This window comes from Culex pipiens, chromosome 1 (genome assembly GCF_016801865.2).
Source record: "Culex pipiens pallens isolate TS chromosome 1, TS_CPP_V2, whole genome shotgun sequence".
Lineage (NCBI taxonomy): Eukaryota > Metazoa > Arthropoda > Insecta > Diptera > Culicidae > Culex > Culex pipiens.
In genome coordinates, this window is record NC_068937.1 from 105,120,263 (window position 1) to 105,148,061 (window position 27,799).

A 27,799-nucleotide genomic window follows, 5' to 3' on the forward strand; every position below is an offset into this window, starting at 1 on the left:
TATTAAAATATTAAAATATTAAAATATTAAAATATTAAAATATTAAAATATTAAAATATTAAAATATTAAAATATTAAAATATTAAAATATTAAAATATTAAAATATTAAAATATTAAAATATTAAAATATTAAAATATTAAAATATTAAAATATTAAAATATTAAAATATTAAAATATTAAAATATTAAAATATTAAAATATTAAAATATTAAAATATTAAAATATTAAAATATTAAAATATTAAAATATTAAAATATTAAAATATTAAAATATTAAAATATTAAAATATTAAAATATTAAAATATTAAAATATTAAAATATTAAAATATTAAAATATTAAAATATTAAAATATTAAAATATTAAAATATTAAAATATTAAAAATATTAAAATATTAAAATATTAAAATATTAAAATATTAAAATATTAAAATATTAAAATATTAAAATATTAAAATATTAAAATATTAAAATATTAAAATATTAAAATATTAAAATATTAAAATATTAAAATATTAAAATATTAAAATAATAAAATATTAAAATATTAAAATATTAAAATATTAAAATATTAAAATATTAAAATATTAAAATATTAAAATATTAAAATATTAAAATATTAAAATATTAAAATATTAAAATATTAAAATATTAAAATATTAAAATATTAAAATATTAAAATATTAAAATATTAAAATATTAAAATATTAAAATATTAAAATATTAAAATATTAAAATATTAAAATATTAAAATATTAAAATATTAAAATATTAAAATATTAAAATATTAAAATATTAAAATATTAAAATATTAAAATATTAAAATATTAAAATATTAAAATATTAAAATATTAAAATATTAAAATATTAAAATATTAAAATATTAAAATATTAAAATATTAAAATATTAAAATATTAAAATATTAAAATATTAAAATATTAAAATATTAAAATATTAAAATATTAAAATATTAAAATATTTAAAAAAATTAAACTTTTAAACATTTAAACATTTAAACATTTAAACATTTAAACATTTAAACATTTAAACATTTAAACATTTAAACATTTAAACATTTAAACATTTAAACATTTAAACATTTAAACATTTAAACATTTAAACATTTAAACATTTAAACATTTAAACATTTAAACATTTAAACATTTAAACATTTAAACATTTAAACATTTAAACATTTAAACATTTAAACATTTAAACATTTAAACATTTAAACATTTAAACATTTAAACATTTAAACATTTAAACATTTAAACATTTAAACATTTAAACATTTAAACATTTAAACATTTAAACATTTAAACATTTAAACATTTAAACATTTAAACATTTAAACATTTAAACATTTAAACATTTAAACATTTAAACATTTAAACATTTAAACATTTAAACATTTAAACATTTAAACATTTAAACATTTAAACATTTAAACATTTAAACATTTAAACATTTAAACATTTAAACATTTAAACATTTAAACATTTAAACATTTAAACATTTAAACATTTAAACATTTAAACATTTAAACATTTAAACATTTAAACATTAATAGAAACGGCAAAAAATATTAAAGATCACAAAACGAACACACCATGACACCTAAACTGGGCGACGCTCCCCTAACGAACGCACCATGACACCTAAACTGGGCGACACTCCCCTAACGAACGCACCATGGTTGATCAAGCTGTCTTTTGTTTTCAACCGCACGCGTGTTCGATCCTGTTTGTGTGGCGCAGTTGAAATCGAAAATTCTCGAGTCGAATCGCGTGTGCTCGTGAAGGAACAACATCCGGCGTTCGTTTAACATGGTCCTGATGGACATGTCACCCGGTGGACCGAACCGGAACGGCGGGATGGCGGAATTTCCGCATATTTGGGTGAGTATTTAGAGTTTTGTTGAACTTGCCTAGGGCGGAATCCCACCCGCAACAGCAGCAGGCATTTTCAGGCAAGTAGTAGGTCATGTTCTAAACAAAAAAATTGTGTTCCTCTCTTTTACATGGACTTCTTCCACCGGGTTCGGTTACGGGACAAAACCCACCAGAAGCGCTTGATTGTGAGAGGAGGTCCGGCGCCTGCTGCGGACACTTTCGGCCGGGTTTGTTCCGGATGGTGAGCTCGTCTCGTCTGGAGGCGAACATTGTTAGGTGAGTTGTGAGTTGAGGCTAGTAAGTAGTTCAGAAAAAGTTTCAAAATTAGGGCCACGAAATGATTTTTCTTAAACGGTACGCAGCTGAAAAGTAACTGAAAATGACAGTAATTTTGGACGCTTTTCGCGTGGTGCTTGTTTACATTTTGTTTTGTTGAATAAATCAAACAATTTGGATATACAAATTTGAATGCAATTCAAAATCACAAACGTTTGAGTAATGCTGTAATAATTAATGTTGCATTTCATTTGTTTTAAGTTTTTGCAAAAAGTTTTATTGAATTTTAGAAATTTAGAAATTAGGAAATCAAGAAATTAAGAAATTATGAAATTAAGAAATTAAGAAATTAAGAAATTAAGAAATTAACAAATTAACAAATTAACAAATTAACAAATTAACAAATTAACAAATTAACAAATTAACAAATTAACAAATTAACAAATTAACAAATTAACAAATTAACAAATTAACAAATTAACAAATTAACAAATTAACAAATTAACAAATTAACAAATTAAGAAATTAAGAAATTAAGAAATTAAGAAATTAAGAAATTAAGAAATTAAGAAATTAAGAAATTAAGAAATTAAGAAATTAAGAAATTAAGAAATTAAGAAATTAAGAAATTAAGAAATTAAGAAATTAAGAAATTAAGAAATTAAGAAATTAAGAAATTAAGAAATTAAGAAATTAAGAAATTAAGAAATTAAGAAATTAAGAAATTAAGAAATTAAGAAATTAAGAAATTAAGAAATTAAGAAATTAAGAAATTAAGAAATTAAGAAATTAAGAAATTAAGAAATTAAGAAATTAAGAAATTAAGAAATTAAGAAATTAAGAAATTAAGAAATTAAGAAATTAAGAAATTAAGAAATTAAGAAATTAAGAAATTTAGAAATTAAGAAATTAAGAAATTAAGAAATTAAGAAATTATGAAATTAAGAAATTAAGAAATTAAGAAATTAAGAAATTAAGAAATAAAGAAATTAAGAAATTAAGAAATTAAGAAATTAAGAAATTAAGAAATAAAGAAATTAAGAAATTAAGAAATTAAGAAATTAAGAAATTAAGAAATTAAAAATTTAAAAATTAAGAAATTAAGAAATTAAGAAATTAAGAAATTAAGAAATTAAGAAATTAAGAAATTAAGAAATTAAGAAATTAAGAAATTAAGAAATTAAGAAATTAAGAAATTAAGAAATTAAGAAATTAAGAAATTAAGAAATTAAGAAATTAAGAAATAAAGAAATAAAGAAATTAAGAAATTAAGAAATTAAGAAATTAAGAAATTAAGAAATTAAGAAATTAAGAAATTAAGAAATTAAGAAATTAAGAAATTAAGAAATTAAGAAATTAAGAAATTAAGAAATTAAGAAATTAAGAAATTAAGAAATTAAGAAAATTTGAAAATTAGGAAATTAAGAAATTAGGCAATTAGAGGATATTACGATATTAGGAAATTAGGAAATTAGGAAATTAGGAAATTAGGAAATTAGGAAATTAGGAAATTAGGAAATTAGGAAATTAGGAAATTAGGAAATTAGGAAATTAGGAAATTAGGAAATTAGGAAATTAAGAAATTAGGAAATTCGGAAATTCGGAAATTCGGAAATTAGGAAATTAGGAAATCAGGAAATTCGGAAATTACGAAATTAGGAAATTAGGAAATTTAAAAATTTAACAATTAAGAAATTACAAAATTAGAAAATTAGGAAATTAGGAAATAAGGAAATTAGGAAATCAGGAAATTAGGGAATTAGGAAATTAGGAAATTTAAAAATTTAACAATTAAGCAATTACAAAATTAGAAAATTAATAAATTAGGAAATTCGGAAATTCGAAAATTAGGGAAATAGGAAATTAGGAAATTAAGCAATTACAAAATTAGAAAATTAGGAAATTCTGAAATTCGGAAATTAGGAAATTAGGGAATTAGGAAATAAGGAAATTAGGAAATAAGAAAATTCGAAAATTCGGAAATTCGGAAATTCGGAAATTAGGAAATTAGGGCATTAGGCAATTAGGAAATTAGGAAGTTAGGAAATTAGGAAATTAGGAAATTCGGAAATTAGGAAAATAGGAAATCAGGAAATTCGGAAATTACGAAATTACGAAATAAGGAAATTAGGAAATTCGGAAATTCGGAAATTAGGAAATTAGGGAATTAGGCAATTAGGAAATTAGGAAATTAGGAAGTTAGGAAATTAGGAAATTAGGAAATTAGGAAATTAGGAAAATAGGAAATCAGGAAATTCGGAAATTCGGAAATTACGAAATAAGGAAATTAGGAAATTAGGAAATTAGGAAATTAGGAAATTAGGAAATTAGGAAATTAGGAAATTAGGAAATTAGGAAATTAGGAAATTAGGAAATTAGGAAATTAGGAAATAAGGAAATAAGGAAATAAGGAAATTAGGAAATTAGGAAATTAGGAAATTAGGAAATTAGGAAATTAGGAAATTAGGAAATTAGGAAATTAGGCAATTAGGAAATTAGGAAATTAGGAAATTAGGAAATTAGGAAATTAGGAAATTAGGAAATTAGGAAATTAGGAAATTAGGAAATTAGGCAATTAGGAAATTAGGAAATTAGGAAATAAGGAAATTAGGAAATTCGGAAATTAGGAAAATAGGAAATCAGGAAATTCGGAAATTACGAAATAACGAAATAACGAAATAAGGAAATTAGGAAATTCGGAAATTCGGAAATTCGGATATTAGGAAATTAGGGAATTAGGAAATTAGGAAATTAGGAAGTTAGGAAATTAGGAAATTAGGAAATTAGGAAATCAGGAAAAAAGGAAATCAGGAAATTCGGAAATTACGAAATTACGAAATAAGGAAATTAGGAAATTAGGAAATTAGGAAATTAGGAAATTAGGAAATTAGGAAATTAGGAAATTAGGAAATTAGGAAATTAGGAAATTAGGAAATTAGGAAATTAGGAAATTAGGAAATTAGGAAATTAGGAAATTAGGAAATTAGGAAATTAGGAAATTAGGAAATTAGGAAATTAGGAAATAAGGAAATTAGGAAATTAGGAAATTAGGAAATTAGGAAATTAGGAAATTAGGAAATTAGGAAATTAGGAAATTAGGAAATTAGGAAATTAGGAAATTAGGAAATTAGGAAATTAGGAAATTAGGAAATTCGGAAATTCGGAAATTCGGAAATTACGAAATTAGGAAATTAGGAAATTAGGAAATTAGGAAATTAGGAAATTAGGAAATTAGGAAATTAGGAAATTAGGAAATAAGGATATTAGGGTATAAGGAAATTAGGAAATTAGGGAATAAGGAAATTAGGAAATTCGGAAATTCGGAAATTCGGAAATTCGGAAATTAGGAAATTAGGAAATTAGGAAATTTGGAAATTAGGACATAAGGAAATTAGAAAATAAGGGAATTAGGAAATTTGGAAATTAGGAAATCAATAAATAAAAAAATTTAACAATAAAGAAATTTAAAATTAAGAAATTACAAAATTTGAAAATTAGGAAATTAATAAATTCGGATATTCGGAAATTCGGAAATTAGGAAATTAAGAAATTTAAAAATTTAACAATTAAGAAATTACAAAATTAGAAAAGTAGGAAATTAGGAAATAAGGAAATTAGGAAATCAGGAAATTAGGAAATTAGGGAATTAGGAAATTAGGAAATTTAAAAATTTAACAATTAAGCAATTACAAAATTGGAAAATTAGGAAATTAGGAAATTCGGAAATTCGGAAATTAGGGAAATAGAAAATTAGGGAAATAGGAAATTAGGAAATTAAGCAATTACAAAATTAGAAAATTAGGAAATTCTGAAATTCGGAAATTAGGAAATTAGGGAATTAGGAAATAAGGAAATTAGGAAATTAAGAAATTAGGAAATTAGGAAACTAAGAAAATTAGGAAATTCGGAAATTCGGAAATTAGGACATTAGAAAATTAGAAAACAGGAAATTAGAAAATTAGGGAATAATGAAATTTGGAAATTTGTAAATTTGGAAATTAAGAAATTAAGAAATTAAAAAATTTAACAATTAAGAAATTTAAAATTAAGAAATTACAAAATTTGAAAATTAGGAAATTAAGAAATTCGGATATTCGGATATTCGGAAATTAGGAAATTAGGAAATTAAGAAATTTAAAAATTTAACAATTTCAGAAATTACAAAATAAGAAAATTAGGAAATAAGGAAATTAAGAAATTTAGAAATTAAGAAATAACAAAATTTGAAAATTAGGAAATAAGGAAATTAGGAAATTAGTAAACTAGGAAATCAGGAAATTAGGAATTCAGGAAAATCAGGAAATTAGGAATTCAGGAATTCAGGAAATTAGGAATTAGAAAATATGGAAATTTGGAAATTTGAAAATCAGGAAATTAGAAAATTAGAAGAATTTTTGAATTTTAGAATTTTTGAATTTTTGAATTTCAGATTTTTTGAATTTTTGAATTTTTGAATTTTAGAATTTTAGAATTTTAGAATTTTAGAATTTTAGAATTTTAGAATTTTAGAATTTTAGAATTTTAGAATTTTAGAATTTTAGAATTTTAGAATTTTAGAATTTTAGAATTTTAGAATTTTAGAATTTTAGAATTTTAGAATTTTAGAATTTTAGAATTTTAGAATTTTAGAATTTTAGAATTTTAGAATTTTAGAATTTTAGAATTTTAGAATTTTAGAATTTTAGAATTTTAGAATTTTAGAATTTTAGAATTTTAGAATTTTAGAATTTTAGAATTTTAGAATTTTAGAATTTTAGAATTTTAGAATTTTAGAATTTTAGAATTTTAGAATTTTAGAATTTTAGAATTTTAGAATTTTAGAATTTTAGAATTTTAGAATTTTAGAATTTTAGAATTTTAGAATTTTAGAATTTTAGAATTTTAGAATTTTAGAATTTTAGAATTTTAGAATTTTAGAATTTTAGAATTTTAGAATTTTAGAATTTTAGAATTTTAGAATTTTAGAATTTTAGAATTTTAGAATTTTAGAATTTTAGAATTTTAGAATTTTAGAATTTTAGAATTTTAGAATTTTAGAATTTTAGAATTTTAGAATTTTAGAATTTTAGAATTTTAGAATTTTAGAATTTTAGAATTTTAGAATTTTAGAATTTTAGAATTTTAGAATTTTAGAATTTTAGAATTTTAGAATTTTAGAATTTTAGAATTTTAGAATTTTAGAATTTTAGAATTTTAGAATTTTAGAATTTTAGAATTTTAGAATTTTAGAATTTTAGAATTTTAGAATTTTAGAATTTTAGAATTTTAGAATTTTAGAATTTTAGAATTTTAGAATTTTAGAATTTTAGAATTTTAGAATTTTAGAATTTTAGAATTTTAGAATTTTAGAATTTTAGAATTTTAGAATTTTAGAATTTTAGAATTTTAGAATTTTAGAATTTTAGAATTTTAGAATTTTAGAATTTTAGAATTTCAGAATTTTAGAATTTTAGAATTTTAGAATTTTAGAATTTTAGAATTTTAGAATTTTAGAATTTTAGAATTTTAGAATTTTAGAATTTTAGAATTTTAGAATTTTAGAATTTTAGAATTTTAGAATTTTAGAATTTTAGAATTTTAGAATTTTAGAATTTTAGAATTTTAGAATTTTAGAATTTTAGAATTTTAGAATTTTAGAATTTTAGAATTTTAGAATTTTAGAATTTTTAGAATTTTAGAATTTTAGAATTTTAGAATTTTAGAATTTTAGAATTTTATAACAGCTAATTTAATAGCATTTGTACCGAAACAAACACATGAAAATATTCCCTATGTTTAATTTAGTGTGTTTTTCTTTTACAGGGGCCTATTCCACTGAAGATTGTGCTTCATAAATACGCGAGAGTTCATCCCAAGTACGAAGCAGTAGTTCCGGCACCGGCATTTCGAACAACGTCAGAAAGTTCGGATTGAAGCAGAATATTAAAAGAAAACGACGCGGAAAAAAGGACTATTTTTTTTAAATCAACGAAAAAAAATATAAAAATACAATAAAACTTACCGTATTGACCATTAATTTCAATGTATAAATATATGTTTTACAGTACAATTTAGTGGAGAGAAAAAAATAAATACAATGAAAATACAATGAACCATACTGTAGTTATTATTTATTTCATTGTCCGATTACGGTTTTTACAGTACCATTTAGTATGGAAAAAATTATGAAGAACTGTAAATTGACTGTGTAATCCACTGTAACGGTTACTGTTTTAATTATAAATGTATGATGTTTTCTATGGTCAGGGTAATTTTTTGGACGGAAAAGTCATCAATGAAAATACGGTAGAATGTATAGTATTTGGTTTTTTTTTGTATGGGGAAAAGTCGAAATTTTTATGGTGACTGTGCCTAACAATACCCCTTTTTTATAGTAAATTTCCAAAATAAGATATATTCTATGGTGAAAAAACATAAAGGCTACTGTAGAATCATGGTAAAAATAACCATAGAATTTATCGTGTGATAACCATAAAATCTACTGTAGGTTTATAGTAAATCTTTATGCGGGAGTGCGAGCTCGGATATTGTCGGATATTCGCGGTGCTTCGACCATAAAGAGGTCATGTTTATGGTACCGCACCCCGCTACAGAGATATCCCAGCCGCCCAGTAATTGGTGGCAACCGGTTTAACATCTCAGGTGCCGGTCCGGCCAACGCAACCGTAATTGCATTGCGGGAATTGATGGCCAATTGTTCACCGCCTCGGTTGGTTAATTAAAATGATGATCTAGTTAGGAGGGAACGTGGCATGTATCGTAAGCTTTTGCTCTGGTCTGATGGATTATTGTTGCGTTTTTTAATATTAAGAAAATTTGCTGGCACAACCATGTTTTTATCCGAATATTAACAACAAACCGTGTATTGGCTGTTATTCATATTCATGGTTCAAATAATTTTGATAAATTAAATTAAATAAAAAAGTAAAAACAACGTACCCTATTTTTTCTATTTTTTGAATCTGCAATAATTCAGAGAGTTATTTTCAATTCAAAATTACGTGTTTTTTGTAACTTCGCAGGGCTACTTTTTTTACAGAGTATACTACAAGTTGTAGAGCAGGCAAAACAAAATGATGTATAAATAAGGGTATTAATGTATTCTTTACAGGTTATCGGAATTTTACGAAAAAGTCTGATGAAAAAGGGATGATTTTGACCATTTTTTTAACAGTTTTTCGAAGTTCAACCCATAAAACTCAATCCTGTGCTTTTAAAAGTATTTTTTTTTCTGAAAGTTCAGCAATTTTTGCATAAGAAGGATCCTCATTTAAAACTCGTGAAATTATCTCAAGTTGAAAATTACACTGTTAAATCCTTCATTTTTTAATTATAAATGAATTTGGTTCTATCTTTCCACAAAATCATTTAATTTAAAATTTAACAACCGATAAACGGGAAATGTCTCATCCGCAGCATCCGATTGTTTGCCTTGAGAATAATATATAAAACCTTTCAACAAACGTTATGTTTTTGGGGTCGCATCATCATCTTCTATGATGAATCCTGACCAAACACCCTATCCTACTAACACATTTTCAGGTTCCTGGCGCTTGTTGGGTGTAAGCAAAGGGTAAACCAGCTGCCCTAGTAGCAACCTGCGCTAACTAACATTCCCGTCCCTTAAAATCGAGGTCTACAAACTGACATGGCGGGCGCCGTTGATGGCCAATGACTGTTACCTATTTGCAACTGATCTAGCTTTAGCAATCATTGTGTTTTATCTTTTCTGCGCATTCATACATGCTGTTGATAAGGGAAACACCACTAGATCGTCGAAGCCTATGATCAGTAGTGCTGAAAGGATATTACGGTTCTGTTCAGCAACGGAGGGGCCACCATGGGTGATCTCTCATGCTCATGCTCATGCTCAATAACGATACAAACCAGTTATTTTTTTCATATAATTATTTTTATTAGGTCCTTTTCGGTACTGGGACCTGGTTGGGACCGAGTCAGCTTTTGTAATTACATTTTTCTTAAAGCTAAGAGTAATTACAGAGGATCTTGTGAGTAAATGTTCGTGGGAAGGGAGCCGACTACCTGCGGCCGACTCGGGTTAGTAGGAGAAAGGATTGATGTTGAAAGACAAGGCGTGGGAAGGGAAGGGGGATTGTGTAGGGATTTTGTTTGGCTTTGCTAGTCTTTGTTGTTGTCCTCAGCCGCAACTCAATGTCCAGCTGTTTGGGCGCGATCTTGCTCTGCTTCCGGTGCAAACCAGGAATGAAAAACTAACTGAATAAAACTAACTACAGAAAAACTAAATGGATATTTTGGAATCTGATAGGAACTGATGGATCGGAAAGAGAACATCAAGGTCTAGTTGAAATAACGCGTCTTGCATCGGGATTTCTGGTGGTCTTCCTCGGGCCCTGAGGGTATCTTTCAACTTAATTCTGTGAACATGGTGATCTGGACACGCCCATACGAGATGGTCGATGTCCTGATAATCCTGCCCATAGTCGCATAAGTTCGTATCACTCATGTTGATACGGTAAAGATGAGCTTCGGACGAGTAATGGTTCGACATAAGGCGGGACATCGTTCTGATGAATCCACGCGTCAAGTCCATTCCCTTGAACCAGGCTTTTCTTTGCATCTTAGGTCGTATGGAATACATCCAACGTCCCTTGGTGTCGTCGTTCCATTGATTTGCCATACTCGAAGCGCACGCTGCCTCGGAAAACCGTAGCATTCTTGAAGGCTAATTGGCCTTTAAAATTTGTCTCCTCTCTCAGCACCCTTTTTGGCGAGCAAGTCCACTTTCTCATTATCCGGAATCGAGCAATGAGCGCGGACCCATACCACCGTGATGCTGAAGGACTGAGCCGCCAGGTTGTTTAACTGCCGTTCTACGCATAATTGTCCCATGTCATTTTTGTCCCATGGCACACATTTGGCAGCAATTTCCACCATGCCAAATTCTAATTGACGCGCGGTAGTATTTTTTAGGCTCTCTTCTCTCTGAGCATATTCGTGTGTGACTCGGGTTGACGGACGGAGTAGGAAGAGAAATTCACGAAGTATTTGTATCGCTGAGTGAAGCGATTGAGCAAGCCGCTGGCAGCCAGCGTGTCGTGTTCGTTCGTGAATGGTTGCGCGCTCCAGTATTCCTTGCAACTGGAGAAAGGGAGAATCAAATACAATGTAAAATGTTTGCATTGGCCTTATTGACAATTTAGGTGAATGAAACATACACTGTTAAGAGTAGGCAACCTCAAACACACAAATCTTTAGCTAAAAAACTTTATTTAAATCATTATGTATCTTTTAAAAGTGATAAAAAATTGGATTTCAAAACTTCACATTAATCAGAAGCGGTTTTGCACGGCGCTAACTTTCTTTTACGTAGATTAGTCACATTCCAAGCTTCTCGCTTGTGAACCCAGAGCCAGGTCTGAAAGGCACTCGAGAATGCGTCAACACAATTTATCTCTCTCGCTCGTTACACCCGGGAAATGCTGTTTAATTTTTTGCCCTCAAACCCCCCATAGGTTTTCACTTTTCCTCCCTCCTACTAATGATATCATAATCTAACTTGTTCAGAAGCTGCCACGTGTGTGTGCCATGTGGGTGGGCTGGGTGGCCATGTTCGGTATGTCCCAGTGGCACACAAGAAGATCAACTTTTCAAGAGGAGGCCAACCATTTAGCCCTCTCCCCTCGAAAAAAAAAGAAGTCAACGCTTGTTGTAAATTTCGTTTTACGTCTCGAACTCTGATTTCGTGGAGGGGCCAAACTTTCTCCGGAGGGCATCTGTCATGGCAAAGTAAACACGACGCAGCAAGTTTCGAGGAGGAGAGCGATGTCGACTCTAGAAAGTACGACGCAAAAGTTTTCGAAAGATTGAACAAGTCAGCCGGGAGCGGCTGGAGTTCTTGGCGTTCCCAAGAAATGAAAATCAAAAGTTGACGACAAAAGGAGCAACATTTGGATGTTCATTTGTCTCAGCTGGAAGATCAAAGTTATCGTTCGACGGGAGATGGTGGCGGCTGGGAAAACCACGCTCTTATCAGTCGACATGGTTTTGATGAGTTTCGTCGGAGATTTTTCACCGGAACGAGTAGGTAAAAACTGACTTTCGAATGGGGCTTAACAGCATTTTAAGAACGGGAAGCAAAAGTTTATTTTCAAAATCTTGAATTTGATAATTTCCGATGTTGGTCTGGTATCATGTATTATTATTGATGCTTGTCATGGTTTATATGAATCTTCAAAAATCATATTTGTTTGTTTTTATTTTTAAACCAATTATTGAAATTTACAACTTTTTTGCAAAAAATTAAGTTTGAAATCCAACTCTACTCTCGTCAATGACTTTCATAGCGCGTAATTTCCACCAATCAAAGGGATAACTCAACCCAGTCATCACCTTCATTCATTAGTTGCGGCTCATAAAACTAAAATTTCCAACCGGCAGTCATAAAACTATCCCCGCAGAATGTTTTGATTGGTTTTACCGAGCCATAAATATCACCTTTTAAAAACAGTGCGCTAATGAAATAATGCTACATCTGACATATTTATGAATGAAGCCGGGGTAATACATTTGTAAGTACCTGCCCTCTCGCTACACTGGCTGTGATTCACCCAGCTCGTGCCACCTGTCAACGATTCTGGGTGTTGGTAATTGTTTTATTTTTAGCGTGGAAAATGTTTTCAATCCGACAGACTTTCATTTTGTTTTACAGATTTATTCTTAGAAAATTGAGGCAGCTCATAAAACACAAATTAGAGAGCAGCTTACGTGATAAATCAAGCCTACCTGAACAGAATCACTTTCAATGGACCATCTGAAGAGAGTGCCATCGTTAGTGTCTTGTTTGCTGGAACATCAAAACAGAGTCAGATTTGCGATTCCTTTCCGTAGGGTCGTAGAATTTTCGCGTCCGCCGTCGGTGTGTTTTTCGTTTTTTGGCGTGCGTGTGTGCGTGTGAAGGTGCGGCTGGCTTTTGCTGTCCCGATGACAGTTGAGCCAGTCAGATTTGCGATTCCTTTCCGTAGGGTCGTAGAATTTCGCGTCCGCCGTCGGTGTGTTTTTCGTTTTTTTGGCGTGCGTGTGTGCGTGTGAAGGTGCGGCTGGCTTTTGCTGTCCCGATGACAGTTGAGCCAGTCAGATTTGCGATTCCTTTCCGTAGGGTCGTAGAATTTTCGCGTCCGCCGTCGGTGTGTTTTTCGTTTTTTTGGCGTGCGTGTGTGCGTGTGAAGGTGCGGCTGGCTTTGGCTGTCCCGATGATAGTTGAGCCAGTCAGATTTGCGATTCCTTTCCGTAGGGTCGTAGAATTTTCGCGTCCGCCGTCGGTGTGTTTTTCGTTTTTTTGGCGTGCGTGTGTGCGTGTGAAGGTGCGGCTGGCTTTGGCTGTCCCGATGACAGTTGAGCCAGTCAGATTTGCGATTCCTTTCCGTAGGGTCGTAAGAATTTTCGCGTCCGCCGTCGGTGTGTTTTTCGTTTTTCTCGCGTGCGTGTGAAGGTGCGGCTGGCTTTGGCTGTCCCGATGACAGCTAGCCAGTTTGATTTGACCCTATCAACACCCTATCATACCATTTCAGCTCGATACACATCGAAACTCGTCGTTCGCACCGTTAATAAGTACCTCACTGAACATCAATCATTTAAAACTCGTAAAAGCATCTCAAGTTAAAAGTTACATTGTTTAATCCTTCATTCTTTAATTACAAATGATTTTTGTTCTATCTTTCCACAGCCGGCTGTCTAAGACTAGACCATTTCATTTAAAATTTAACAACCGATAAACGGGAAATGTCTCATCCGCAGCATCCGATTGTTTGCCTTGAGAATAATATATAACATCTTTTAACAAACACTATGATTTTGGGTCGCATCATCATCTTCTATGATGAATCCTGACCAAACACCCTATCCTACTAACAAGTTTTCAGGTTCCTGGCGCTCGTGGGGTGTAAGCACAGAGTAAATCAGCTGCCCTAGTAGCAACCTGCGCTAACTAACATTCCCGTCCCTTAAAATCGAGGTCTACAAACTGACATGGCGGGCGCCGTTGGTGGCCAATGACTGTTACCTATTCGCAACTGATCTAGCTTTAGCAATCATGGTGTTTTATCTTTTCAGCGCATTCATACATGCTGTTGATAAGGGAAACACCACTAGATCGTCGAAGCCTATAATCAGTAGTGCTGAAAGGATATTACGGTTCTGTTCAGCAACGGAGGGGCAACCATGGGTGATCTCTCATGCTCATGCTCATGCTCATGCTCATGTTTGCTGGAACATCAAAACACTATTGAGTTGTGAAAATATAGGGGAAGGTGGGCAAGACGGCCATATGGGGCAAGAGAAACAATCGTGCGTACGGCCGTAATTTTTACAATTTTGATTATTTCCAGTATGAGTAATTGTTGCTAGCAATGCAATTAGCTGATTCTACTAACAAATAACCGCCAAAACGACGTAAACGCCACGGGGCAAAAGATTTAATGAAGGTTTTTTCAAAACCTTTGTTTTCTTAAAATATTTGGAAAGTACAAAATAAGGCTTAGGGTTCGTTTTAAGGCTCATTTTATCAAAATGCAATTTTTCCTAGATCAGTAGTGTCCCTACCAATAACTTGCACCTATTATAACGAATGATTTAACTTTTGGTTATTTTTGTTGAGAACTTTTAAAAAATCTTGTTCAGATGAGGCAAGTGTACCATATGGATTTTAGTATTGAAAAAAATACGAATTGCTGCAACAACATATTATATTGGGAAATAAATACATAAAAGTACTTAAAACTGATAAACAATTGTTAAAAAAATTGTCCATACAAAATATAGTGATTTTATGAAAATTTACTATTTATCATCTAATTTTTTTTTCGTAAAAACGATCAATTTTTTTAGTAAAATATTATTATTTAATCTTAAAAATGAAAGAAACGTTTCAAATACATTCTAATATGATGTATCTAAGTGATAAAAGTTCAATTGTAAGCAAATTAACATGTTGTTTCATGCATTGCAATTTTTTGCATTGTTCCTCTTGCCCCAACGGGTTGTCCGTCTTGCCCCAATAGTTGAGTAGAAAGTACGGAAAATCAAAAAAATTTAAATATTTTTTTTACATTAAAAAAACAGGATTTTTTAAAAACTTGTTCTATCAAAGTCTTAGTCAAGATCTGGAATAAAATGATTATAAAAAATCCGACAGATTTTTTAACGTTTTTAATGGGTTGTAACGAGCATTTCCTTAGCTTGTTACACTTGCACCACTTTCCCCTACCGGAACAGATTCTAGGTCGAACGTAGTGGTGCTGCTCATTTGTCGGTGTTTCTGCTCTTTCTATTAAATTCAGGTCTTGTTAAGAGTAGGTTTTCATATTCCTGATCTTATGCCGAATGATAAACATGAGTTCAAATAATGCCTTCCTATCTCCTGGGAAAGATTTTCTTCCTAAAAGTGACTGGTAATATTTTGCGTGTTGTTGTTTTCCTTACAAATGTAGTTGTTAGATATTCCTCCCGATGATCTTGAAATTGATTTTTTTTAAATGTGTGCCCCCCTATATAGTGTGCATGAGGGAAAAAAATACTTGTTCTCTTTCGAATTTCTCTCTTAGTGAGTGTCAAAAGAAACTCGTTTGATGGAGATACAGTTTTGTGTTTCAATTTTCAATTCAATAATTACGTTTGATTTTATTTTTGTTTTTTTTAAGTGTTAGGGGACAAAAGGCATAATATTTTAAAGCAATTCAAAATGTTTTAATCTGATTTAAAATATATTAACGGTTCTCTGTTAGTGTCCAAATTTTTGATAATATGTATCGTTTAAAAATTACAGTAACTTTTAAACTAAACAACTTGACAATTTTTTTTCTCGTAAAAATAGTTTTTGAATGTATTTGTCAAGACTCAGTTTATCATACCTTCAAATTATTTAAGTTGAAATTTAACCCTCTACAACCCAACCCCGCCTCTAGACGGGCTTCGATCTCAAAAATCGCCAAAAATCCATTTTTCAACCAATTTTTGATCTTTAAAAAGCATTGGAATGAAATACTCTTAAAAATTTAGAATATTCATGGGTTGGAAGTTTGACTTGTTTCATGTGACTATGACAATGTTTTTAAAAATATTTTTTTTTTCTGTGGTCAACTTTGGCTGTGTTTCTACTAACATTTCCTCTATTTGAAGTAAAAATAAGTATGCAGTAATTTTTGTAGTGTCCCAGACTATGCCTCTACGCATTTTTATACAATTTAAATAATAATGGTGCCATTATAGAGAAGAAAATGTGAAAAACAAGTAAACAATTTAAAAAGTGACTGTAAAACATGAAAAAATTAGAAAGGCAAAATGTAATGTTTGGTCGCAAACGTTAGTTTGAGTAGTCACCCTGCCGTGTAGCATAGATTTCTGTTTTGCTATAATTTTCTGTCTTGCGTGTGCACACGGCAGGGCAACAGTAGTGGTGTTGTTGATCGTCGCGATCACATGCACCATCGTAGAGTTTTGCGCATTCCTTTTTACACTGCTTGAGTGTAGTATCTGTAGAAATAAATCGTCGTCGCAGCCGGTCGTCGTCTCGCGTTTCTCTGAGGAGATTTGTTTACCTTTGCGCGAATAAAGAGAAGAAGAAAGTTAAGTTTCTTGTGGAATAAATTGTAGTTTCTATCGTGAAGTTTTCTGTCGTGTTTTCTTGAGTACCTGTGGAGAAATACTTACCGGGAATCTGCTACACCTGCTCTGGAACATACCTGTGGAACCTACAAAGAAAAAGGGAAAGGAAAACGAGCACGGGAGGTACGGAGGGAATCTGGAAGGAGGAATTTCGGGACACAGAAGGACAACACAACACACGAAGGACAAACACACAACAACTAGACACAACGTAGAAAGAAGCCTCAGCAGCCGAAGTACAGGTGAGAAAGCGTTTCGTGGCCAGACGGGATTGGGTCCGAACATTGGTGCCGTGACCAGGATTTGTTCCTTGGGTGGCCCAGCGAGACGCCATCGCGATCACCTTTGTGCGCCGAGAAGAGTTCGCCATCGCTGCTGGAGAAGAAAGACTTTGCGGCCATCGCGACTGTTTGTTTTGGCGCTCAGCAACAGCAACAAGTTCAACGACCGGGAAGAGGAGGTCAACGACCCTGCGAGGGAGAGGATTTCCATTAAAACGTGCACGGCCTGGAAGACAGGCTCACACGGTGAGTACACTTGTCTTTTCTGTTTACGTTTTGGAATCCTCAACGTTGTTGTACTTTCTCGGTACAGTCATCCCACATATTCGGAACACCCACAAATTCGGAACACTTTTCTGGTAATTTGTCAATAGAATCCAACATGCAACTTTTCTGTCGACCCTGCTATTTTTCGGGCCTTTATTTGGACATTCTCTTGCTATTTCACTAGTAAAAGTAATACTTTTTAAACATAAACTGCGTTTCAAGACTATTTTATCCAGGGCACCAAAACACTGCCTCCAAATTGCCTGTTCCATGATTGTGGGATGTTATTGTGTCTCCCACAATTGTGGAACACCTGAATTTAACTGATATTTTCACAAAAAAGATATCAGACCATTCATAAAACATTACTAAGCATGAGTTTTATTGGTTTCAGAGTGCAAAGTCATTATTTTGTAAAAAATATGTACTCCTAGAGAGAAAAAAAAGTTTGTTTACATCGTAAGAAAAAAGTGTTCCGAATTTGTGGATTTCAAGGGTCAATGTTTTTCTTTGAAAACTTGATATAAAATGTAAAAATGTACAGCCGGTCTATACATCAATCGAAAGATCTCAAGAAAAGCTTTCACATGAAGGTAAAAGCAAAGCATTATGTTCAATTATCGATTTTATATGATTTGTTGAACATTGGCCGATCTGTAAACTGTTCCGAATATGTGGGATGACTGTACTGTCCTGTTGGGACGTTTTGCTGCTGTTGGAGTTTGCTGCTGAACGATTTGGACGATCACGAACAATACGGCCGACTGCTGTGTGATTGGCGACGGTTTCGAGTACGAGCGGTACCTGTGCTGTACTGGGGACTGCTGCAGTTCTGTGCGTGTTTGGACAGGTGTTTTGTTTACCGGGGGCGCGTATTTTTATACGGTTGGTTTACAAGGCCTGTACTGCCAGGCTCACAGGGTGAGTACTCGGCACGAATTCTTGCTCGACGGTGTATTGCAACCCTTTAACTTTCTCGGATTGCTCCGGTGGACAACTCGCTGCTCTCGACGTGTGACACTGCCGCGCTGGTGACGTCACTGCACTGCTCACTGCTGGAAGGACGGAAAGTTGCTGTTTGTTCCTGTTGGGCGTAAAACATAAAAGGCCTAGTTTTACAGGCTCACAGGTGAGCCTCTTTCCATTCCGTTAAGCGCGTTGTTTGTGGTGCTTCGCTTGTGTACCTTTTCCCACAGTGTGCCAACTGCGTCATCATGTCGACTAGGGCCAAGCTGGTCAAGAAGCGGGACCTGATCATCGCGCACCTGACTCGATCGAAGAATTTCCTCAAGGGCTACGATGCGGCGACGCAACAGCATCTAGTGTCTGTCCGGATGGAAAAGCTCGAAGGAAAATGGGAGGAGTTTGAAGCGTTGCAGCTGGAGATCGAGGAGCTCGAGGACAAGGACTACGAGGCAGGCGTCACTGCCGACGCGTCCAAGGAAGAAGTGGAGAAGCGAGTGAAGCAGTTGGAGGAAAAGGAGCAGCAGCGAGAGGACATGATGAGGAGGTTTGAGGAACTGTACTACGAGGTAAGGGCAGGGTTGCTAGCTAGGATGCCGAAGGTGGTTGCACCTTCTTCTGGTTGTAACGATGGGGCACCGAAAGTGCATGCTGGCGTTCATCTGCCCAAGATTGAATTGCCAAAGTTTAACGGGGATTACGATCTGTGGTTGCCTTTCCATGACACCTTCAAGTCTTTGATCCATGAAAACCCGGATTTAAAGATCATTCAAAAGTTCCACTATTTGCGGTCATGCGTGGTTGAAGAGGCTGAGAGAAAAATCGAGAATCTCCAGTTGAGCGAGATCAACTATGAGATTGCGTGGGATACTCTTGTCAAACGGTTCTCGAACAAGTATCTCAATAAGAAACGGCATGTCAACGCGTTGTTGCACTTTCCGCGCGCGGAGAAGTTGACGGCGAGTGGGATTCATGAAGTGATCGACTGTTTCGACCGGTGTACGAAGATCTTGGATCAGCTGGGTGAGGTTTCGTCGGGCTGAGGAGATTTGTTTACCTTTGCGCGAATAAAGAGAAGAAGAAAGTTGAGTTTTCTTGTGGAATAAATTGTAGTTTTCTATCGTGAAGTTCGTCGTGTTTTCTTGAGAACCTGTGGAGAAAATACTTACCGGGAATCTGCTATACCTGCTCTGGAACATACCTGTGGAACCTATAAAGAAAAGGGAAGTGGAAAACGAGCACGGGAGGTACGGAAGGAATCTGGAAGGAGGAATTTCGGGACACAGAAGGACAACACAACACACGAAGGACAAACACACAACAACTAGACACAACGTAGAAAGAAGCCTCAGCAGCCGAAGTACAGGTGAGAAAGCGTTTCGTGGCCAGACGGGATTGGGTCCGAACAATAGGTAATCGAAACTATAGGCTAGTCAGGTAACACTTGAAAACATTTTTTTTTCAAAATTGTTCTAGAATCTGACTTTGAAATGCATGAGCATGAGCATGGTTGACTGCCAATGAGCTGCTACTCCGTTATTGACAGATCAGCTGAAGTTAAACAATGAATCAAAAATGATCAGTGGGAGCCAACCATCCGATCACTGTTTAACCTCTGAAGATCCCTACTTTATTAGTCAATACCGGCGCCCTCCCAAGAAGCCTGCAGTTCAACGAAAGGGAGGAATGTTAGTCCGATAGTTGAAGTTGCACATGGTTTTTCGCTATATACTTGTTGATACCGCTTGAGACCGTTGAATCCACAGCATCTCCTTCAAGCATCACGTGATTAATTTTTTTTTTGGATAAGTAGGATAAGGTATTGGCTTTTCGATGCCTCCCGAGCTACGACGCTATGGGGAGGACTTTCATAACAGACCCGTCGGCGAGCCTTCCGAGCAACGATGCTATGGGAAGGTCTTTCTGGTTAACACACAAAATCACTCACACACAGTTATTTTGCCCCACTATTAACGCGACGATCCAAAATGTCAGTGCGTCTTTCGATCATTATATAGAAATGGCTCTTTCGCCGCAAAAAAATAAAACCTTATTCGAAAAATTTAAACACAATCCACCCGACGCCGTGCCTTCCGATCATCGATGATATAGGAAGGGCTTTGAAAATCACTTAAAAAACACTTTTCACTCCGAATATTTTTTACGACCACGCGCTCCCTTTGCCAATTATGCACTCAATGATAGGAGGTGGTAGAATAGGCTAAAAACTACCAAAAACAAAGATAAACTAAACAAGATAAATGCAAAAACTAAAAACAAAACAAGAAAAACATAAAACAAGAGAAGTGAAGTTTTCGTAGACTAAAAGTTGCTCAGGAGGTCATCTGAACAAGGGGAAAATAAAAAAAATCGAAAAAAAATTTGGGCAGTAGAGGGGTAAATAGATGCCGGGACCGTGGTGTAGGGGTAAGCGTGATTGCCTCTCACCCAGTCGGCCTGGGTTTGATCCCAGACGGTCCTGGTGGCATTTTTCGAGACGAGATTTGTCTGATCAAGCCTTCCGTCGGACGGGAAGTAAATGTTGGCCCTGGACTAACCTAAAAAGGTTATGTCGTTTGCTCACTCCAGGTGTAGGAGTCGTCTCCCTGGGTGCTGCCTCGGTGGAGTCGCTGGTAGGCAGTTGGACTAATAATCCAAAGGTCGTCAGCTCGAATCCCGGGGTGGATGGAAGCTAAGGTGTAAAAAGAGGTTTGCAATTGCCTCAACAATCAAGCCTTCGGACACTTAGTTTCGAGTAGGAATCTCGTAATCGAGAACGCCAAGGCAATGCTGCACGGAGAAAAATGAGTTCCCAAAATCGTGAACAAGCGTTCATGAAAATGGGAACCACGAACAAAGTGTTCAAATCCCATGGTACGATTTTCAAAAACGTACCATGGCATTTGAACACTTTGTTCGTGGTTCCCATTTTCATGAACGCTTGTTCACGATTTTGGGAACTCTTTTTTCTCCGTGTGTAGAGCGAATAATTTGATTTTTTTTAGGGGTAAATAGATATTCGACTTATTCAACTGACGTTATCATAACAATAATTGGTCCGATATTTAGTAATAAAGTAGGAAGCTATTATGTTTTTTTATAAAAGCATTCTTGCAACTAAAAATAATAGTAATTACTATAACTTTTCTTTATGGCGTGATTTTATTTTTTGGAAGTATTATCATTTAAAAAACATAATATTGAATTTTTACACGCAAAATCGAAACTATAGGCTAGTCAGGTAACACTTGAAAACAATAACTTTAAAACGGTAAACACTATATTTAACCAAAAAATACACCAGAGCCAGATTTAGCACAATTATAAACTGGAACTGGACTATACTGGGCGCACAATAAAATTGAGAGTGACAGCTGAGTTGTTCTCTTCGATTTCGCAATTTTTTGAGCTTTTTAAATTTTGAGAAGGGATTTTCTGTTCGATTTGGTGCCTTTTGGCAAAGTTGTAGGTTATGATTAGGGGAATAGCTACATGAAAAACAAAATATATGTATTAATCTTCTCATTGAAAAGTGCCGGCGACAAAATTGGGCGAAAAGTTCACCGCCCGGAGATCGCGAGTTGGCGCGAGCGAATGAACACCGCGAAAAAAGATTCGGGGGTGCATTGGGGTTAAATGATCATTTCGTCATTCGGTTTAATCAAAAAATAATTATGTTTTCGTAAATATCGCTACTTTGATGCGATGTAATTCATTTTTACAGTATTTTAGGCATTGTTACATCAAATTTGACCTTTCAAACGCACTAGAATGGCCAAATTTTAAAACATCAATGTTTGCCAATTTGACCGTTTTACCCCCAATTCCCCTTGTAGAACAAAAGAAAAGTTCATCCGCGGTCTGTCAGCAGCGCGCTGTTTTGTTTGCTGGATCAACATTTGGAAATGTCGAACGTTGAAGGAAATCGCTCAAAAAATGGAAATTAACCGATTTCAAATGTTATGGCCGCAAATGAAAGGTAAGGGTGGCTAATTTTTGATTCCGATCTGTAAAACTAGTTCTGGCGAGGGTTCTGGGCACTGCGGCAATCGATTTTACCGGCGGGTTGCTTCCGGTTGCATTTGATTTGAGGAGAAGGTTTTTCAATCCACCAGGGGCTTATTCGGGGGCAACAGTTTCGGTAATCCGGAACTTCCGGTAAGTTTCATATTTGCAGTGTTTAGCATGAAAAACAAACTTAGACCAATCTTTCAAGTGTGCGCTCTTTTTGAGGAGGGGGCGCAAACCGAAGAAGAGCGCAACTCGGGGGAGCGTTATTTCGGGGTTTGAGCGCAAATTGAAGGAGCGTTATTGCGGGGTTTTGGCTAAAATGGGATTTTCTTTTTTAATTTTATTTACAATTAAACGAAACATTTATATAAGGGGTCATCCACAAAACACTGATATTGGGCCATCCTCAAATCTGGGTATCAAAGAACTCCCGGATGTCATGGCCTAGATAGCTACCTGATCAACAGAGGTCTATATGGGTGAATTAACCATCGGTATAGCTTCAGATAGCTTTAGTGAACCACGATGGATACCCTTCGCCATCTTTGTTCACTGAAGCTACCTGAAGCCACACCGATGATCAATTCACCCATATAGACAATAGGGTCCTAAAGCCCTGAGTCAATTGTTATGTTCAACGGTAAAAAACAAACTAGAAACAGATTAAAACCCATTTTTGATCATTTTATTTTTCATTTAAATGCAAAAAAATAGGACAGGACAACATTTTTTTTGATGAATCAACTAAGGTCCGCCTTGAACGAGCTGTGATTTTTTTAAAATTGATTTAAAATCGATTTTAAATCCTTCTCGGTCGTACAAAGTGTCATTGTACTCAGAAAAATAAGCTTTATCGTTGTGAACAATAATATCACAAATGTAAGCTTCACCTTTGGGCCCAATTGAAGAAACATATCAAACGAAATATTTGAAACCAAACTTGCACAACAACAAACAAACAGAAAAATGTTTTCGCAAAAATGTATCTTGAGATAAGATTTTCTGAATACCAACCATTGGCAAAGTTTTAAGTTATGACCAGGTTTGAATTAAAAACTTTTTTAGTCTAAAAAAGATTTTAGTTACAATGGTTAATACACCCATATAGACCCCCGTTGATTAGGTAGATCATCAGCATGGCTTTCTACCTAAGGTACTCGCGAGTGTGTAGTAGTGCGGTTGTCAAAATCGTTATCTCTGACTCTCTCACTCCACTGCCACTGACATTGTTTATGTTTTGCTTTTCCTGGCACGGTCCATTGTTCGTTTGTTATTGTTTTGGTTTTAGTGGCACGGAATCATGCACTCACACTAATGCAAAGCAAGATCGTGAGTATCTATGATATAAAGCCTTGGATCATCAGGTCATAACTCCCGGGAGTTCCTGGAGGACCCATAATAATCCAACATGGCGAAGGGTATCCATCGTGGTTCACTAAAGCTATCTGAAGCTATACCGATGGTTAATTCACCCATATAGACCTCCGTTGATCAGGTAGCTATCTAGGCCATGACATCCGGGAGTTCTTGGATACCCAGATTTGAGGATGGCCCATTATCAGTGTTTTGTGGATGACCCCTTATATAAATGTTTCGTTTAATTGTAAATAAAATTATAAAAGAAAATCCCATTTTACGCCAAAACCCCGCAATAACGCTCCTTCGATTTGCGCTCAAACCCCGAAATAACGCTCCCCCGAGTTGCGCTCTTCTTCGGTTTGCGCCCCCTCCTCAAAAAGAGCGCACACTTGAAAGATTGGTCTAAGTTTGTTTTTCATGCTAAACACTGCAAATATGAAACTTACCGGAAGTTCCGGATTACCGAAACTGTTGCCCCCGAATAAGCCCCTGGTGGATTGAAAAACCTTCTCCTCAAATCAAATGCAACCGGAAGCAACCCGCCGGTAAAATCGATTGCCGCAGTGCCCAGAACCCTCGCCAGATCTAGTTTTACAGATCGGAATCAAAAATTAGCCACCCTTACCTTTCATTTGCGGCCATAACATTTGAAATCGGTTAATTTCCATTTTTTGAGCGATTTCCTTCAACGTTCGACATTTCCAAATGTTGATCCAGCAAACAAAACAGCGCGCTGCTGACAGACCGCGGATGAACTTTTCTTTTGTTCTACAAGGGGAATTGGAGGTAAAACGGTCAAATTGGCAAACATTGATGTTTTAAAATTTGGCCATTCTAGTGCGTTTGAAAGGTCAAATTTGATGTAACAATGCCTAAAATACTGTAAAAATGAATTACATCGCATCAAAGTAGCGATATTTACGAAAAAAATATTATTTTTTAATTAAACCGAATGACGAAATGATCATTTAACCCCATTGCACTCCCGAATCTTTTTTCGCGGTGTTCATTCGCTCGCGCCAACTCGCGATCTCCGGGCGGTGAACTTTTCGCCCAATTTTGTCGCCGGCACTTTTCAATGAGAAGATTAATAATTTTATTTTTCTTTTTATGACTGAAAATTCAATTCCCAAAATACGTATTTTTATTTTTTTCGAAATGTTTTCCTATGCGAAATTTTTTCAATAAAAATAATCTCATAATTATAAAATCAAGCCATACTTTTAAATAAATGTAACAATAGATAGTTAACCCTTTTTTTTTTTTTTTACCAACAGTTTCCGAGATATCGTCAGTTGTAAATTACAGGCTAATTAGGTGATACATTCATTTTCATCGATTCGAATTCTTTGTGCGGCTGTATCTCAAAAACAAACTGCCCGATTTTGAAAGCAGCTACAACTTGAGAACGGTACTTTTTTTTTTTTAAAAAAAAAGGTAAAGTACTTTTTTTTCCAAAATAATATAAATCGATTTTTTGTTGGGAATTCGACTTTTACTCAGAAAAAGTAAAAAAATGCTAATTTGTATGGAGACTTGTCTGGAAAAACAAAATTACACAGGTAATGCATTGGCAAAGTTTCATTCAAATTAAAGAAAAGTCGATTTGCGAAATCGTAGAGAACCCCTCAGCTGATAAAACTGCGAAGAGCCAAAGCACGATCATGTTGATAATTTTGATTTGTCGAACTATTGCGATTGAAATAAGCTTTAGCAGTTTAATAGTACGAAGTTCAAATTAATGGAAATCGCGTAAAATTTACGAACTGATGATGTATAGTGGCTTCTCTTGACACAGAGAATGCATGGAAAATGTTGAATTCAACGGTGCACATCAACCACACAGAGTCTAGTACACCCAGATTATTGCTAAAACATTTTAGTATTTTATCGCATCTCCCAAATTATGTACTGTTTACCAAATGATTAACAACAGAGTATGACTTTTTTTGCAATCAGATTGTTGCAGGAATAGGTTCGTAAGTTTGACTACATTGGGATGAGAAGACAACAACTTTATCGGTTGCTGTGTACTAAGGTGCCCAGAATATGGGACTTTTTTCTAAAACCTCTGGGCCGAATATGAGCAAAATCTGTCAAAACTTACCCATTGATACTCCAAGGTGAAGTTTGTTTGGGAAAATAGAAAAAATGTATGAAAAATCCAATTATTCCCAAAAGTGAGATTCTTATTGGAAATTTAATCCTTTACAACTTTGTAGAACATACCAAAGCTGTGAAACTCGATCCTGAAAAAATATTAGAGATTTAAAAATGTAATTTTTGTATGAAAAACATTTTTTCACCAAATTCAGGCTCGGGTATCAATGGGTGCTGCTTATTTATCGCTTGTGGAGCAGGGGGTCATTTTTTCTGGGCACCCTACTGTGCACCTTTAAATTGAAAATAATTAAATAAAGCATTACAAAAGTGCATGAAAAATAATATTGACTTTAGTTCAGCTGGGATTGCAAAAACATAAATAAAGTTTTTGGTTAAATATTAACCACAAAAGCTGATATCCTTAGTAGAAGAAATAGGAGCACCTACTCCAGAATCCAACTGATGGATGTGACTAGAGCTACCGAGCAACTTCCGCCTGATGCTGTTCCGATCCGGTCGTCATCAGCCATTTGTTTGCTGTTACGCAACCGTCTACCCAATTAGCCCGGGGTCGAGAGTGGTAGGGAAAGTCTCGGATGGAAAAAGGACCAGCATGAATAAAGTGTAATGAAAGTAGGAAAAGTAGAAAAAAGCGATCGCTCGGCTAATAAATCTCTTGTGACGATTTTGTTTACTTCCGGTGGCGTCACTCTGCTTATGGCAAGTGTTAAAGTACTATTTTCGTAGTTAGTGTTGAAATTAGCAAACCTCCTTAAATCTCATAGAACATTAACCTAACGAGATTGCTTCATCTCTCGTTTACCAGTTATGGTTCACGAAGCAAAAACGGCCCAGGATCTCCATCATAGTCATAGTCGTCTAAAACTAAAGCCCCGTGACTGTGACGGACACTCTGCGAGTTGGGGAATATAATTACAGTAATGCCCCGGCTCCAGAACATCTCTCATCTTGACCAGCGGATAAAACGAAAAAAAAATTCTCCACTGGCTGATACTTAGCTCGGGTATTAGCACCACCGTTGTCGGACTGCGCCCCGGCCATTACCGGGTGCAAATGAGGTGGCAAAAACGGCAGTTTGTTGATGAATAGTAAACCATCAATCATCGTGTCGTGCACCGCTGATTTTTCGACCAACAACCAGCACCGAGTGATAAAAAGTATACAAATAGTGATAAACGGTCCAAGTGTGTAAAAGGTAAATCTGGGAGGGAAAAAGTGGCTTTTTTTTGTCGTTGTTTCAACTTCAGTTGAAACGGAATACTTGTTGAGGAACTGAGCTCAAGAGAGCTTAAGAAACAATTGAGATTTAAGATTTCTTCTTTAGAGCAAACGAACTTAATGCGAAAAACCTGGTTTGTACTCAGATAAATATGTTCAGGGGAACATTTATAAAAAAAAATCCAAAGCTTCGGTCCTTCAACGCAAAAACAATTCCCTCAATAGCTGCAAGCATTTCACCATCAAAACAAAACAAAAATCTCCATTAACATTCGTCATCTGCTGTGCTTCTCATCATGTTTATTTCATTAGATGAGTTTTTCTTGTCTCGTGGCTACACAGTATTGTCGAAAATATCAAATTACACAATTCACCGAAACGTCTTGCAGAACAATTCTCCCGCATCTGGTGGTGGGACTTCTTAAAAAACGCCACCCACACAAGTTCATGCCAACCCTCGGTGGCAAAATATTGGATTTCGGATTAAGACACACGAACAAAAGAAGCCAAGAAACCCTGGCTGGTCTTAATTCGCGTGTAACAAAAGCCACGAATTTGACGTGTATCTTAAGGCTGTACCACCATCACCGGCTGGTTGGATGGAAAAGACTTTGTCACTAAGCCACCCCCTCCCACGATGCTGCTTTGGGGGCTCATTGCTAAAGGTTAACTTTGTGGGATTCTTGTCATGGAAATTAAATTTCGACATTTGAAAGGATCCACTGAATTATGAAATGAATACCTATGCAGAAGATTATGATGATTGA

General features: G+C 34.1%; 2 protein-coding genes and 1 long non-coding RNA gene across 6 annotated transcripts in view; 2 read left to right on the forward strand and 1 right to left on the reverse strand.

The window, feature by feature from the left end:
* LOC120422010 (5-hydroxytryptamine receptor 1-like) overlaps nt 1–27,799 on the reverse strand; it is a 204,720-nt gene that overhangs the window by 93,878 nt on the left and 83,043 nt on the right. The gene's annotated exons all lie outside the window — the stretch shown is intronic.
* LOC120422016 (uncharacterized) lies at nt 1,602–8,269 on the forward strand. The gene is made up of 3 exons (XR_005606066.2): nt 1,602–1,899; nt 2,067–2,169; nt 7,972–8,269. It is a non-coding gene; the product is annotated as an uncharacterized LOC120422016 (long non-coding RNA).
* Nucleotides 18,572–19,363, forward strand: LOC120422020 (uncharacterized). The gene has a single exon (XM_039585344.1). It carries the CDS (start codon nt 18,572–18,574, stop codon nt 19,361–19,363), a length of 792 nt encoding a protein of 263 aa, XP_039441278.1.